A 15,722-nucleotide genomic window follows, 5' to 3' on the forward strand; every position below is an offset into this window, starting at 1 on the left:
TGCCCTGAAAAGTGACATACAAGTGTTGGAATAAGTAGAAATAAATTACTATTACTGTTTGTTTGGGAGTGGACAAGCTGGTGCCCTTTCACAACTACATCAAATTTTTAATTTCTCCGTTGATTACTATGGTCAATTCACTCCCAGCCCTGGGAGACATTTAAAATGGCTTCTCAACATGAATGAGGAAATGGCGTATCTACAAAGAGATGGTTCTAAGAGCTCCATCACACTAGCGATATATCACACACTCACCATGCCTGGTATGTGGTTTTGCAGCCTGATACTCACATGACATCGTCCATGTCCTCTTCCCCTCTATGTTTGGTTTCTTTTTGTAGCGGGGAAAGTCTGGATTATTTTCCCTCCATGCGAAATAACGCACTTCTCCCTCCCATGTATTGCTGTTGCTGCGTTCTGTCCGACCATCCCATTCTTTGTTGGGGGCATATGTGTCTAAGGGCACTCTCACTAAAAAAAAGTGGAGGGCAGGGTGGTTCTCCACTGAACCGTGAAGGGGGAGGGAGAGAGCTCCCATTTAACTCTAAGTTCTTATTTATTTATTTAAGCATATTTATCCCGCCCTTTAGCCAAAAAGGCTCTCAAGGGAGCTTACAAAAATATTTCTTAAGACAGTCCCTGCCCACAGGCTTACAATCTAAAAAGCATGACACAAAAGGAAAGGGGATTGGGAAGGAGGTCATTTAGGTGGTCATTTAGACCACCAAATGATCTAGATTAGAGTCAAGGGAAAGGGGGTGGGGCTAGCAGAAGGGGGCATGGTCACTGGGGAACTCTCAGAGGGCTGTTTTTGGCCCATGGGCTTGATGCAACACCCCTGATCTAGCCTTATAAAGAGTTTTGATAAACTTGAAAGCTTGTCACACCTTTGTTGACTTTCAATGGGACACACAAGAGAAAATCAAAAAGATAGGAATAAAAAAAACTTTTTAGTGAGTTCTACCACTTTTTCTATTAAATTCACACACACACACACCCTTCATGGACTAATACTTATTAGAATGTTATTAGAATGTAAGCCTATGCGGCAGGGCCTTGCTATTTACTGTTTTACTCTGTACAGCACCATGTGCATTGATGGTGCTATATAAATAAATAAATAAATAATAATAATAATAATAATAATAATAATAATAATAATAATAATATGACTAGCTGAAAGTTTTATCTATAGAAAGTATTATCTTCTACCTATAACTGGAGACATGTTTTTCTCTTTTATACTGATGGTCCCATTGCATGCCAGTTTTCTTCTGAATGCTCTCAAACACAGGCTGTCCCAATCCACACTCCACTACATTCTTTTTTTGGCCAGCATTAATTACCAGAGGCAAGAACATATTGAGAAGTTTTTATTGAGTCAATTGGAAACTTTAAAAAAAAATTGCACAGAAAGAGAGAAAATCTGCGAGCTCAAAAGCTCAGAGACCACAACATTTTTTTTATTAGCATCTAACTGGAATATTTATGGGAGCTAGGTAAAAGCATTTAATTTTATGGGAAGATGTATTTCCAGTCTATATTGATTCATGCATTCCTCTGTTCTTGGTTACAATCTGAAATCATGATAAAAGATAGATATGAAGAAAAATAATCAGTTAAGATCAGTGAATAGTTGCATGATTATGATTATAGACAAGGAAGTAGGTGATGGTGCCAATTTTCCTGCTAATAAAGGACGTCATGGAAAAGTATTGGTCCCAAATTCTTAAATATGCAGTAACTTCTTAGTGAAAGAATCCCAGTCTTTCCCAAGTTCAAGGCGCTGGCAAATAGCTGGAAAATCTCGGTCAGTTCTTCTTGCCCATTCAACTGCTTTTTTTACTGGATCTAATGCCCTGTTTGCAGTGGTGAAGGAAGGAAAGAAAGATCACATTGATTTGAAAACCGCAACTTGATCACAAAGCCATGATGGCAAAGACTTGTTATTGGCAGGAATAGTTCTAACGGGCTTAAGGTTACAGGATGGAAACTTTCATAGAATCATAGAGTTGGAAGGGTCATCAAAGATAATCTAGTCCAACCCTCTGTTCAATGCAGGTACATCATCACTGACAAATGGCCATCCAGCCTCTGTTTAAATGCCTCCAGCGAAGCAGATCCCACCACCTCCCAGGTTGAAGAGCCCTCACTGATTAGTTGAAATCCACTTCTACTTCCCTGTAATTTCTATGAATTGGTTCTAGTCCTGTCCTCTGGAGCAAAAGAGAACAAGTCTGCTTCATGTTCTGTAGGGCAGCCTTTGAGATATTTGAAAACTGCTATCATTTCTCCCCTCAAACTTCTCATCTCAAGGCTAAACATATCTCTCTTTTTCAATTGTTGCCCACATAACTTGTTTTCCAGACCTCTCACCATCCTGATTGCACCTCTCTGGACACAAATGTTCTTCTTAAAATAGGCATCCAGAAGTGAACATAGTATTCCAAATTTTGCCTGGTATTGATGTCAGGCTGACTGGTCTATAGTTTCCTGGATCTAGCTTTTCCCTTTTCTTGAATATGGGTACAACATTTGCCTCTCTCCAGTGTTCCAACACTTCACCTGTTTTCCAAGAGTTCTCAAAGACAGTTAAGGAAGTGATGGGAAATATAAAAAATGTTGCAACCCAAATAGAAGTTCTCTCTCTCTTGCTAACACTTGCAACAGGAATTTAACTACATAATGACCTGGCTCACATGTTAAGCAACCCATTAACTGGCAGGACTGTGTGGGAATAAGTGAACACACTGTGCCCCACCTGCTGAGAATTAAATAACCCAGCATTTGAAACCATCAACAAACCAAAGGTTCAAACTCTGGGTTTTTTAATCCTCAGCAACCCAGACTGCCAGGTTTGGATCTCATGACTAGCAACCCAGATTCAGATATTCCTGGGTTGTTTCGGCAAGCTGAGCAAAGCAGAAGTGGCAGGTGTGTGGGAGACAGCGTGCTCACATAGCTCCAACAATCCATGGGTTGTCATTATGAGTGAACCATGTTAGTGTATTGTCAGACCCACTCATGACTTCACTGTTTCCCCACAGTTAAACATGGTCAGCCCTTTTTCCAATCCAAAATTCCTTAGGGTACTCAAAATTTGACCTAAAGCTACAAATTAAACAACTTTGCATGCTCTTTTTGATTCAACATTTGATCCAATTCTAAAAGTTCCTGCTTAGATTGTGTTCAGGCATTGCCATTGGGAGGATCATATCTTGAGATATTCCTCTTCCTCTTCAAATTCACATGTTTTACAACTGCTGTCTGCTTCAAATATGTAAATGCTAGGACTATAGACTAGCGTCTGTAACTATTTAAAATTTTAAGCTTTTTAAATCACCTGGAATTCTAACTTTACTTTTAAAACATACCATGATGGAGGAGATTCGTTCAGTTTCATCAGAGATTTGAAGACAATGCCTTCCAATTTGCTGAACCAAACAAGCTGCAGTACCATAAGTGTAGCAATCAACTGCAACAGCTTCTCTTTTCCCTTGAGACCTAGTTAAATAGAAAACAGTAGTCCGTAGTTGATTACATTTCATATTAAAAAGTATATTTTAATGGTCCTTGTTAACAATGTAGTGGTATTTGTGTCAAGTGGTCTAATGGTATAGACAGTAAATGTCCAGAGCTTTTGGTTATCGGGGTGCATATGTGTGTCCATCAACAACAACAACAACCTCACTCGATGTAGCTTCATCTCAGACGCACTGTATGTGAGGCTACTCACATGTGTGGTTCGGAAGCTGCAGATTGTGCAGAACGCAGCAGCTAAGGTGCTCACTGGGACACCTAGCTCTGCCCACAAAAAACCCATACTAAGAGAACTGCACTAGCTACCAAGCCATGTACAAGGTTATGGTATTATCCTATAAAACCCTAAACAACTTGGGACCAGGATACCTGGGACCAGGATAACTAACGGACTGCCTTCCCTTATACATGCCCAGATGTTTATGATCATCAGAGAAACATACTGTCATCATGAAGGACCACGATGGTGGGCCTTCTCGGTAGTGGCACCCACCCTCTGGAAAACCCTCCCTCTTACGGTTCGGGAGGCGGAAAATATAACATCTTTCAAACGCCTCCTGAAAACACATCTTTTTAGACAAGCTTTCCCTGGAGAATAACTTTTTCTGGTTTTATATGATGATCTTTTTTTAAATTAAAGTTGTAAATTGACCTTGTATACTATGGTGTTAATTGTGAACTGCCCAGAGAGACTGGGTAGTATAAATATGTAATAAATAAATAAACATAGCACGAGAACTGAATTATTCCATAAGAAAGCAAACTTAATCACACCACACCATACTATGAGCAGAGTGTAGGCAAATTAGTGCCAGCAGTGAATTATGAATATGTGCAGGATGTAATCACACGTTAACACACTGATTCAACTGACTTGAGTGTTGGGGGATAATCATTATCAAAGTTTTCTTGGATCCTTGTTGTTCTTTCAAATTACTGTGCAGGAAAACCACTCAACAGAAAGCTCAGTAGGCTTTCTTCTTAGTGGTCTTGCGGTAAACATCAGCATCAAGTTTCTCCAGCTTAGTGCCCTGTCTTTAGACACACTCTGAATAAAAATATTTATTTATTTATTGCACTTATATACCGCTCCCATAGCCAGGGCTCTCTGGGCAGTTTACAGAAATGCTAAAATTAAGATAAAAACGAGTATACAAAATTTAAAATTCAAAAACACAGAACATACACACATAAAGCATTAAAAACCGTTAAAAAAAACTAAACATGTGGGTGATTAAGATGTGCCGCCATATGCCTGGGCAAATGCCTGGGCAAATTTTAAATTTCATTTAAAATATGTTTAGACTGCCTTTAAGGGTAGAACAGTAAAATGATATAAATGATAGAAAACAAGCTTACCAAGAGACCGAATTCCACTTTTTGCAAGCCTAAAATTGACTAAATCGTCCACATTAAGACCCAAATGAGTCCCAAGCTCTGGGGTCAAATCCCAAAAGCCATCCTACAAAACAAAACATTTTCTTCAAAATAAAGCTGGGGGGGAAATGTTGTGAGAACATAAGAACATAAGAAGAGCCATGCTGGATCTGACCACGGGGCCATGTCATCCAGCATTCTGTTCACACAGTAGCCAACCAGCCACCCCAATGGGAAGGTCACAAGCAGGCCATGAGTGCAAGAGCACCCTTCTCTGCTATACCAGAGTGCCACCTAGAGGTTATTATTGGTGGAAGCCTTAATCTGTGTGCTCTTAAAATAACAATGCTAAATTCTTTAGTAGTACAGAACAAAAAATAAAGTTGTTTATTCTTCGAACAAAATGAAATATAGGAGAGGAGAGTTATGGTGCCAAGCCTTCTTGGAGACCTCCTACAGACCAAGGAACAGTTAGTTATAGGGATACTAACCAGTATCCCTTATGTCAGGCTGAGTTTCTTGTACACTCAATGTTGATCACATCTAACAGTTATGTAGCAGAAAAGCAGGGGAAGTGCTCAGATATCAATTCTGCGATCAATTTAAAAGTAGATACAGCAGATCAACAGCCTTGTGTGGAAAAGCTTTGTTCCATAAATGTGAGGTTATCACAGGAAAGGCCTGTTCCTGAACTGCCAGAGGGGAGGGGTTACGTAGCGGAGGGCCTCTGAAGCTGACTTCAGGGATTGGGTAGGTGCATGTGGGGAGAAATGGTACTTAACATATTGGGGTTCCAAGCAATGGCCTGGACTCTGGTTTCTTCAGTGCAATGGTGAGCCCTGTTTTGGTTTTCTTTTTCTTTTCTTGCAGTGGCTATAGAAAATGAACTTTGTACCTGATTCTGTAGTTTAAACACCTGAGGCCAGGACACATCTCTTAGCGGCTTCTCTGATCTACTTCCTTTTAAAACCTTTGGCCTCCTCGCATTACAAACCTATGTAGAAAAAGACACGAAAGTATATTGAGGGAAGATTACTCCCCAGAGCTAGCCCTCAAAGGGTGGGAGCATTTCACAGTTAAAATTACAAATTAACTCCACATCGCTAAGAGACGGACACCCCAACCATGGTGCGCAGCAAAGGACAGTGGTGCGAGGCTGGAAAAACAGCAAACACGCAGCTGCCTCTTACAAAGGAAACTCAACTTGTGTGTGTGTGTGTGTGTGAAAGAGAAAGGAGTTATGTTGCTGCCGGCTGCTGCTCTCAGGCCCACAATTTGTAAGGCCTGGTCTTAATTATGGACTTCATCCTGTCACCTTCAATTAAGGGTAAGTGTACTGCAGCATAATCCAGAAGTGGGGAATGGATGCCAACGGATGATGGGAGTTGCGATCCAATAACAACTGGAAGGCCTCACATTCCCCAGCCCTCCTATACTCCTACTGAGAGTCAGGATTCCATTAGTCAAATAATGTGGTCAAAGAGGGAAGCCAAATACTGAATAAAACTCACAAATAAATAAATTAAATAAATAAATAAAACACAGTTTGCCATCAGTGGATTCAAGAGATGACTAGCTCCATCTGATGAGCTTTTTATTGCACGCTCATTACTGGGCATTCAAGGAGTTTGCTCAGGTCCTTCACACGACAGTCTTTTAGCATTCAAGAAATCTATCAAGACTGGTCTCTTCCAGCAGGCCTATCCAGTAGAATTTTAGGATACTTTTAGTATGCTTTTAGGATGTTTTTAACAGTGTATGCTATGTTTTTAATCCGTAATTTCTGTATTTTATGATTGGTGTTGTTTCCCCACCTCGATCCAATTGGAGAGGCGGGTAAGAAATTTTATGATGATGATGATGACGACATCATCTGCCTCCCGCGCGCCTTCTGCCCCTTCTGCTCTTCCTTGCGCAACAAAAAAAAAACATAATTAAGTTTGATTTTTTTTAAACTCGGAATTGCTGCTCTCTCCTGCTGTGTGCAGGAGAAGCAGCACCATTAGAGCAGTGGACTCAATGGGCCTCGTGCTCATTCTGTACTTCCTCTTTTGAAAAGAGGAAATAACTGAGGAATGAAAACACCGGCGGAGAGAAACGAAGGTAGGGAGGATGTTAACCCCTGGTGTGATGGAGCTTCTAGTTTCAAAAGACAGTATGAAGTGGGGAGGCTGCATCCTGTGACAAACCTTTGAAATTGCACTTGATCTGTATGTGGCCAATTTCTGTTGATGAGCTGACGTCAAAAATCCCATTCCTTGTGGAAGTACAGGAGGATGCTCAGGCATAACTTGTTTTTCCTCAAGTGCAACAGCCATAGGTGGAAGTGGTGGGTGGAGCTGGAAGAAAAAGGAGGCAGGACTAAAGACAAAACTGCCTGGCCCCCAAATACCGAAAGGTTCAGCATATTTTAGTTTTAGAGTTGCTACTGTTTATAACTAAGCATCAGGAGAGGCATTTCAACCTTCCAGAATGGGGGAAAGACTTCACAAAAGCTGTGCAGCCACCAAACAATCAATGAAGCCGGAAAGAGGGCAGGGGGCAAGCCCAACGAGCCGGATGGCTGACGGAAAACCCAGGCTCCCTCTTGGTGTGGGGATTTCCCTGCAGCAGTGATACCATGGGGTTTCAGAGAGGAGGAGTGGTGAAGTGGCAATGTGTGTACCTCACACGCACACAGAGCATAAAGCAAAATTACAGAATCTCTTTCAGCCCGAGGGGCAAATTTTATTTCTGAGAAGCTCTTTGGACCCACATCCCAGTGGTGGCCGGGGCTGAAAGCAAAAGGGGGGCAGGACGAAAGACAAAAGTGTCTGGCCCCAAGTGCCAAAAGTAATAGGTTCGTTTTAGCTTAGAGCTGTTATTGCCAGTAACTAAGCATTAGGAGAGGCATTGCAACCTTCCAGAATGGGGGAAAACTGCACAAAAGCTGTGAAACCAAGAACACAAGTCCAGCATTCAATTCACATTGTGGCAGACCAGCAGTCGATGGGAAACTCAGAAGGAGGACATGAGTGCAACATGCACACAGCTCCGTGCATATTCCCCAGCAACTGGTGTACATAGGCTTACTGTTCCTGATATTGGGGGTAGCTTAGAGGCCTCAGGACTACTAGCTATTGATAGCCTTCTCCTCCAGAAATCTGTATAATCTGGAGAACCCTGGCGGGATGGATGGGGACAAGAGGTGGGCAGGATTTGGCCCTGGACCTGAGGTTCGCCAGCCCTAGTTTAAAGGAACAAAAGCAGCAGTGTTTGGAGCCAGATACAGAAGAACAGGCCACTGTGCGCTGAAGGCACCTTGTGGTATCTTTCTCTCCCTGGGAAACTGATATGAGGGAGAGGATCTGCGTCACAGCAGGAGTGCACATGCTCCTTGCCTGCACTTATGCTCTATGTTTGTAGACCAACCAAATGTTACAAAAACAGCTTAGACCTGCAGGGCTCTCTGCATCAAAGGATGCCCAAACTGAGTAGTGCTGGCCCTGGACCATTTCACTGGTTACTGGTCCAACGTGTTTTCCCAAGCTAGAGATTTGAGGGATTACCAGAACAGCATTCTGAAACTCTTTCTGTTTCCTGCTACGTGGTGACATGGAGAAATTGACCTCTTGAGGAGGAAGAGAGGAAGGACCAAGGCTCCCAAGCTCACTGGTGTATTGTTCGCCAAACCGAACACTGGCTGCAGATGAATAAGTGCGAAACACAGGAGCAGAGTTGGTGCCAATGGCAGAAGCATCAGGTATTTGTGAAATGAAATGCATTAAACTCAGATTGCATTCATACACAGACTGTTTTTCCACACGATCATTCACAACCATGGAAAATCTGGTTGGAAACGAACGCTTGACTGAATACAACGCTTGACCACAATCTGGGATTCAACCAAAAGATGTTAATTTTTCTTAGTGATCCAGCTTGGCCAGTGAATCTATTGTTGTTGTTATTATTAGTAGTATAAGATGATTTCTTGATGCATAGATCCCCCTGGTATATTTGGAATGGGAAAGACATGACATGTGCAGAGAATGGCACATTCAAATCCTCCAATGAAGAAGCAGGGGAGAGGAGTGTGAATGTGGGTATTACACTAACACACACACACACACACCATAAAGCGGAATTACAGAATCGCTTTCAGCCCAAGGGGCAAATCTTATTTCCAAGAAGCTCTTTAGGGCCACATTCCAGTGGTGGACGGGGCTGAAAGCAAAAAGGGGGTCAGGACTAAAGACAAAAGTGGGCCCAAATACCAAAAGTAATCAGTACATTTTAGCTTAGAGTGTTACTGCCAGTAACTAAGGTTTAGGAGAGGCATTTCAACCTTCTGGAATTGAGAAAAAACTGCAGAAAAGCGGTAAAGCTACTAATAAAAATAAATAAATAATCAGTGGTTGGGGAAAGGGGAGTAGCCAGGAGAACAGGGCATGGCTGTCTGGAACGTAGGAACATCAGAAGAGCTCTGCTGGATCAGACTAAGGGTCCATCTAGTCCAGCCTTCTATTTAAACAGTGGCTGAACAGCCGCTGAAGGGAAACTCACAAGGAGGCCATGAGTGCAACAGCACCCTCCTGCCCATATTCCCCAGCAACTGCCTCTGATTTTGGAGGTAGCTTAGAGGCTTGAGGACTAGTTGACAGCCTTCTCCCCAGGAATTTGTATAATCTGGGGAACCCTGGCAGGCTGGATTGAGACCACAGAGGGGCAGGATTTGTTTCCTGGATCTGAGGTTCTCCACCCCTGGTTTAAAGGTGTGTAAACAAAAGCAGCAGTGTTTGGAACCAGACACAGAAGAACAGGTCACTGTCAACAGAAGGCGCCTTGTGGTATCTTTCTCCCTTTGGGAATCTGATACGAGGGAGAAGATCTGTGTAACAACAGGAATGCACAATCTGTTTGCCTCCACTTATGCTCTATCTTTTTAGACCAACCAAATGTTACAAGAACAACTCACGCTTGCAGAGTCCGGACTAACAAAGGATTGCCAAGCTGAGCACGGCTGCCCCTGGAGTATTAGACTGGGGCACTGGTTGAATGTTTTTTTTTCTAAATGATGCAGGTTTGGTGCTAGAAAGTAATGTGGATGAGAATTGACTCACTGGAGGACGAGGAGGACTCCCTACCTCACTGGACACTTCTGTGCTCATTTCAACACTGGTGTCATCAGGTGTAAAGGAGGAGAAAAAGGAACCAGATTCAAGCTGAAAGTCATTGCTCTGAGCCGGATAACTCTGTGGAATAAAGATGGTTCTTTTAGACATATTTATTTATTTATTACATTTCTATACCGCCCCATAGCCAAAGCTCTCTGGGTGGTTCACAAAAATTAAAAAATAAGGAACAGCATAAAACGTGTGAAGTATAAAAGAACAGCTCATGCCTGCAGGTTTCTGTCCTTCATAGGATGCCCAAATGGAATAGTCCTGGTCATGTTCCAACGAGGAGGAGGAGGAAGAAGACAAGCAGGAGGAGGACTGCGGCTCCCAACCTCACTGGACATTGCTGGGCTCATTGGAGCATAGCTTTTCACTTGTACAGAGCTGGAGTTAGAGGGCACAGATTTAAGCTGGAAGTCACTGATAAGATGACGTTTCTGTGGAATAAAGATTCATCTTTTAGACATATGTATTTATTTCTTATATTTCTATACCGCCCCACAGCTGAAGCTCTCTGGGTGGTTCACAAAAATTAAAAAATAAGGTATAGCATAAAACGTGTAAAGTATAAAAGTTTTAAAGTACAATATAAAAGTATGGCTGGAATAAAAGCTAGCAGCAATGCAGAGATTTGAAATACAGATTTAAAACAGCAGAGCTAAAAGTCTAGAACGCTAAAATGGTGGGAAAATAAAATGTCTTCACTCAGCACCAAAAGGAGTTTAACGTAGGTGCCAGGCAAACCTAACAAGTGAGCTCATTTTACAGCTAGGGTGCCACAGCAGAAAAGGCCCTCTTCATGGCCTCACCTCCTTTAGCAGGGGCTCCCAGAGAAGTACCCCTCAAGATGATCTTAGGATCTGGGCAGGTACATATGGGAGGAGATGATCCTTCAGATAATCTGGTCCCGTTTTAATGTTAATACCAACACTTTGAATCGGGCCTAGACATGGACTGGCAGCCAGTGCAGCTGAAAAGGTACCGTCATAATATGATCTCACTGGCCAGTCCCTCCCACAGCTGTCGCCAGCTGACAATTGATTGCCTGGCTGTGACTGCCACCCACCACTATCTCCGGAACCATGCTGAGGAGAGAAAACGGAGCCAAGGAAGCCGATGCCATACACCCGCCAGTGCCCAATGTGAATGCTCTGCCCTCCTCTTTTGTTAGCAAAACTGCCCTTAGACACACACATCCCCAACAAAGAACGGGATAGTCGGATAGAATGTAACGATAGCAAAACACGGGAGCGAGAAGCGCATTTATTTCGCATGGAGGGGGAAAACCAGACTTTCCCCACTCCAAAAAGAAATAAAACATGGAGGGGAAGAGGCGAAATGAGTGCAGGACGTGGACAACGTCATGTGAATCCAGGCTGCGTACTAGGCATGGCGAGTGTGCGATAAATCGCTAGTGTGATGGAGCTCCTAGTAACAATCAAACTGTTTTTACTTTCTTGGATGCTAAAAAACTTTTTGATCAGGTAGAACATACATTTCTATATAAGGTGTTAGAGAGATTCAATGTCAGAATACTGTTCTTAAATTATATCAAAGCCCTTTATGATAAACCAAGTGCCTCACTTTTTATTAAAAATTGTAATTCTGAATTTTTCCAAATAAGTAGGGGAACCAAACAGGGCTGTCCCTCATCTACTTGTTGTCTGCTGCATTGAACCTTTAGCAATTATGATTCATTCATCAAATGAAATATCAGGTACAGAAATTGGTTCAACTAATTTTAAAATTAGTTTATATGCAGATGACATTGTACTGTCTTTAATAGAGAAGATAAGATTGAGGGGAGACATGATAGCACTCTTCAAATACTTAAAAGGCTGTCACACAGAGGAGGGCCGGGATCTCTTCTCGATCATCCCAGAGTGCAGGATACGGAATAACGGGCTCAAGTTACAGGAAGTCAGATTCCAGCTGGACATCAGGAAAAACTTCCTGACGGTTAGAGCAGTACGACAATGAAACCAGTTACCTTGGGAGGTTGTGGGCTCTCCCACACTAGAGGCATTCAAGAGGCAGCTGAACAACCATCTGTCAAGTATGCTGTAGGGTGGATTCCTGCATTGAGCAGGGGGTTGGACTCGATGGTTTTTTAGGCCCCTTCCAACTTTACTATTCTATGATTCTATGAAATCCCTCAGTGTTGATTCCTTCACTCCACAGATATATATCAGAGTTTGGAAAGGTATTGGAATATAAAGTAAATGCTCACAAGAGGGAATTCATGGGACTTAACATTCCGTTGGAATCTAAGAATATGATAGCTGCCAAATATGGAACCTGGTGGACTCAAAAGCCAGTGGAACATCTTGGTATCAGGCTAACTGCAGAAATAGACAAACTATATCAAAGTAACTATCAGCCTTTATTTGATTCTGTTGCTGCAGTTTCTAAAAAATGGTCCTCCATGGGAATTTCATGGATGGGCAGAATAGCTATGATAAAATGAACATTATACCAAAGATATTGTTCATTTTTTTAAATATGATGATTCCAGTACCATTAAAAACATTAAAGTACTGGCAGGCCATATTATTAGATTTCATTTGGTAAGGGAAGAGACTAAGAGTTTCAGTAAAGACCTTAGAAAACCATTACGAGAAAGGAGGATTGGAAGTCCCTAATGTGATAGCATACTACTATGCATCCTGATTAAAGCTGCTGGCACAATGTATTAATGTATGTCCAAGTACACCATGGTAAGATTATTTCTGATTGAGCAAAAATATGCCAAGGTCCCTCTTGCAATATTGCCATGGTATAGTAAAAAGAAAATCAGTAATTCACAGGTAATAATCAACTATAATCCATGCATTAATGCTGCTATGCGAGTTTGGGATGGCTTTAAGAATACATTTTCCTCCAAATGTTTCTTTACTTGCATTATTCATTTACAATGATAATTTCACATTAATTGGTGGAGTTTCAAACTAGATTAGACACAAAGTCTATAGATTCATTCAAGTGGTGAAAAACTATATATGCATTTCCTTAAAAGATCTTACATACTAAATAGGACAAGTCCCTCTTTAGCTTCAATATAACCAATTAAGATCCTACAGAAATTCTAATATTCGTAGCACCATGCTAAATTCAGATCTAACTGCTTTTGAACAACTAATTTATGAAAGAAAGAAAAGGAAAGGCTTGTTATCACAGATTTATAGGTTTGGGGGATTACCTGCAAACCAAAACTGGATTGAGAACCGAAGGAAAAATCTCTACTCGTTGACAAGCAGGGGAAATCGGGCGCTTGATGAGAAATAGAAGAAGCAAGGCTCCCAAGCTCACTGGTGGATTTTTGGGCAAATGGAAGACTGGCTGCAGATGCCTGGAAGCCACCAAAGAGAGCAGACTTGGTACCAAAGGCAGAAGCTGATGCACCAATGATAACATCAGATACCTGTGGAATAGAATGCATTTTTAAACTCAGATTGGATTCACACACAGTCTGCTTTTCTAACATGATTGTTCACAACCATGGAAAATCTGGTTGGAAACAAACACCCCCACAAAGCCTTGAATATTCTAAAGATGCCTCCAACCGAGAGGAAAAGCCGGTAAATCAGACAACCCCAAATGCTATTCATAAGTAATATGAAACCTCCTTAAAGAATTTATTTTGGAGATCCCTATTGCTGTGACACTATTGCATGATGGGCTTGACTTAAAACAATGCCTGACCACAATTTGGGATCCGACAAAAGGATGTTAATCTTTCTTAGCGATGCAGCTTGACCAGTGAATCCCTTTATTATTACAAGATGATTTCTTAATGCATAGATCCCCCTGGACTGTTTGGAATGGGAAAGACATGAGGTTTTGGAGAAAGTGGCACATTCAAGACCTCCAGTGAAAGGGCAGGGAAGAGGGGAGTATACGTGTGTGTGTGTGTCATACACATACATATACAAACACACAGAGAGAGCATAAAGTAGAATTACAGAATCTCTTTCAGTCTGGGGGGCAAAATTTATTTCTGAGAAGCTCTTTGGGGCTGCATTGCAGTTGTGGTTGGAGTAGAAAGCAAAAGGGGGGCAAGACTAAAGACAAACGTGTCTGGGCCCAAAACACCAAAAGTAAATGTGTGTGTGTGTTCCCGGCTCTGCTCTGTCCCTACGTTAAAACCTCGTGGCATCGCAGCGGACAGTTAATTTCCGCAGCAGGAGGGAGCACAGGCTTTCCGGTGGCTATTCACCTTGTTGGGCCTGCCCCTTGCCCTCTGCACAGCCTCCACGCTCTTCAGGTGATCTATCAGCGGTCACGATCCACCCCCAGGACGCCCCCAATTCAACACCGCAGTGAGATCAACCACTGACAGATGCAGAAGAAAGATAGTGACCTTGCATCAAAGCAAATCTGCAGCTTTGGGGAAAAGCCCCATGGTGGCTGCGAGTAGCTGGCTGCGTTGCATAACTGACACAATGCTACTGTGCAGCCACCATGGAGTAAATAGGGCGTAGAACATTTTAGCTTAGAGCTGTTATTGCCACTAACTAAGCATTAGAAGAGGCATTTCAACCTGGCTGGTTGCAGGAAGCCGGGACAAGGACAGGGGGTGAGCCCAACGAGCTGAATGGCCACCAGAAAACCTGCTCTCTCTCCTGGCGTGGGGATTTCCTGCCCTACCCTGCAGAAGCAATACTGCGGGGTTTCAGGGAGAAGGAGTGGTGAAGCAGCCACATGAAGACAGGGTTTGGATTTCTTAATGCATACATCTTCTGGACTGTTTGCAATGGGAAAGACATGGAATTTTGGAGAAAGTGGCACATTCAAGATCTGCAGTGAAGGGACAGGGGAGGAGAGGGGTGGGTGTGTATGTATCCCCCCCTCTCTCTCCCTCTCTCTCTCTCTCTCACACACACACACAGAATGTAAAGCAAAATTACAGAATCTCTTTCAGCCCGAGGGGCAAATTTTATTTCTGAGAAGATCTTTAGGGCCACATTCCAGTGGTGGACGGGGCTAAAAGCAAAAGGGGGGGCAAGGGCTAAAGACAAAAGTGTCTGGGCCCAAAATACCAAAAGGAACTAGTATATTTTAGCTTAGAGCTGTTACTGCCAGTAACTAAGATTTAGGAGAGCCATTGCAACCTTCCAGAATGGAGAACATAAATATAATGAACATAAACATAATGAAGCCACCAAATAATCTGTGGTTGGGGAAATGGGTGCAGCCAGGAGAATGGGGAACATCAGAAGAGCCCTGCGGGATCAGACCAAGGGTCCATCTAGTCCAGTCTTCTATTTACACAGTGGCTGAACAGCTGCCGATGGGAAACTCACAAAGAGGCCATGAGTGCAACAGCACCCTCCTGCCCATATTCCCCAGCAAATGCCTCTGATACTGGAAGTAGCTTAGAGGCCTCAGGACTAGTAGCCATTTAAATAATCTGGGGCACCCTAGCAGACTGGATTGAGACCACAGATGGGCAGGATTTGTCCCCTGGATCTGAGGTTCTCCACCCCAGATTTAAAGGAACAAAAGCAGCAGTGTTTGGAACCAGACACAGAAGAACAGGTCACTGTCAGCTGAAGGCACCTTGTGGTATCTTTTCCTCTTTGGGGATCTGATACAAGGGAGAAGATCTGTGACACAGCAGGAGTGTACAAGCTCCTTGCCTCCACTTAT

At 42.7% G+C, this 15,722-nt stretch overlaps 1 protein-coding gene across 1 annotated transcript in view; it reads right to left on the reverse strand.

Moving 5' to 3' along the window:
- Positions 1 to 1,358: 1,358 nt before the first annotated feature.
- Positions 1,359 to 15,722, reverse strand: part of PARP4 (poly(ADP-ribose) polymerase family member 4) — a 60,855-nt gene continuing 46,491 nt past the window's right edge. Inside the window, exons 34-41 of the mRNA XM_063127729.1 lie at positions 13,273 to 13,494; positions 10,298 to 10,510; positions 10,017 to 10,148; positions 7,107 to 7,256; positions 5,813 to 5,911; positions 4,900 to 5,002; positions 3,375 to 3,504; positions 1,359 to 1,859 (exon numbers count right to left, since the gene is read on the reverse strand). Of these exons, the coding sequence (XP_062983799.1) occupies positions 1,730 to 1,859; positions 3,375 to 3,504; positions 4,900 to 5,002; positions 5,813 to 5,911; positions 7,107 to 7,256; positions 10,017 to 10,148; positions 10,298 to 10,510; positions 13,273 to 13,494 (1,179 nt within the window). The 3' untranslated portion in view covers positions 1,359 to 1,729. The remainder of the gene's footprint in view (positions 1,860 to 3,374; positions 3,505 to 4,899; positions 5,003 to 5,812; positions 5,912 to 7,106; positions 7,257 to 10,016; positions 10,149 to 10,297; positions 10,511 to 13,272; positions 13,495 to 15,722) is intronic.

This window comes from Elgaria multicarinata, chromosome 5 (genome assembly GCF_023053635.1).
Source record: "Elgaria multicarinata webbii isolate HBS135686 ecotype San Diego chromosome 5, rElgMul1.1.pri, whole genome shotgun sequence".
NCBI lineage: Eukaryota > Metazoa > Chordata > Lepidosauria > Squamata > Anguidae > Elgaria > Elgaria multicarinata.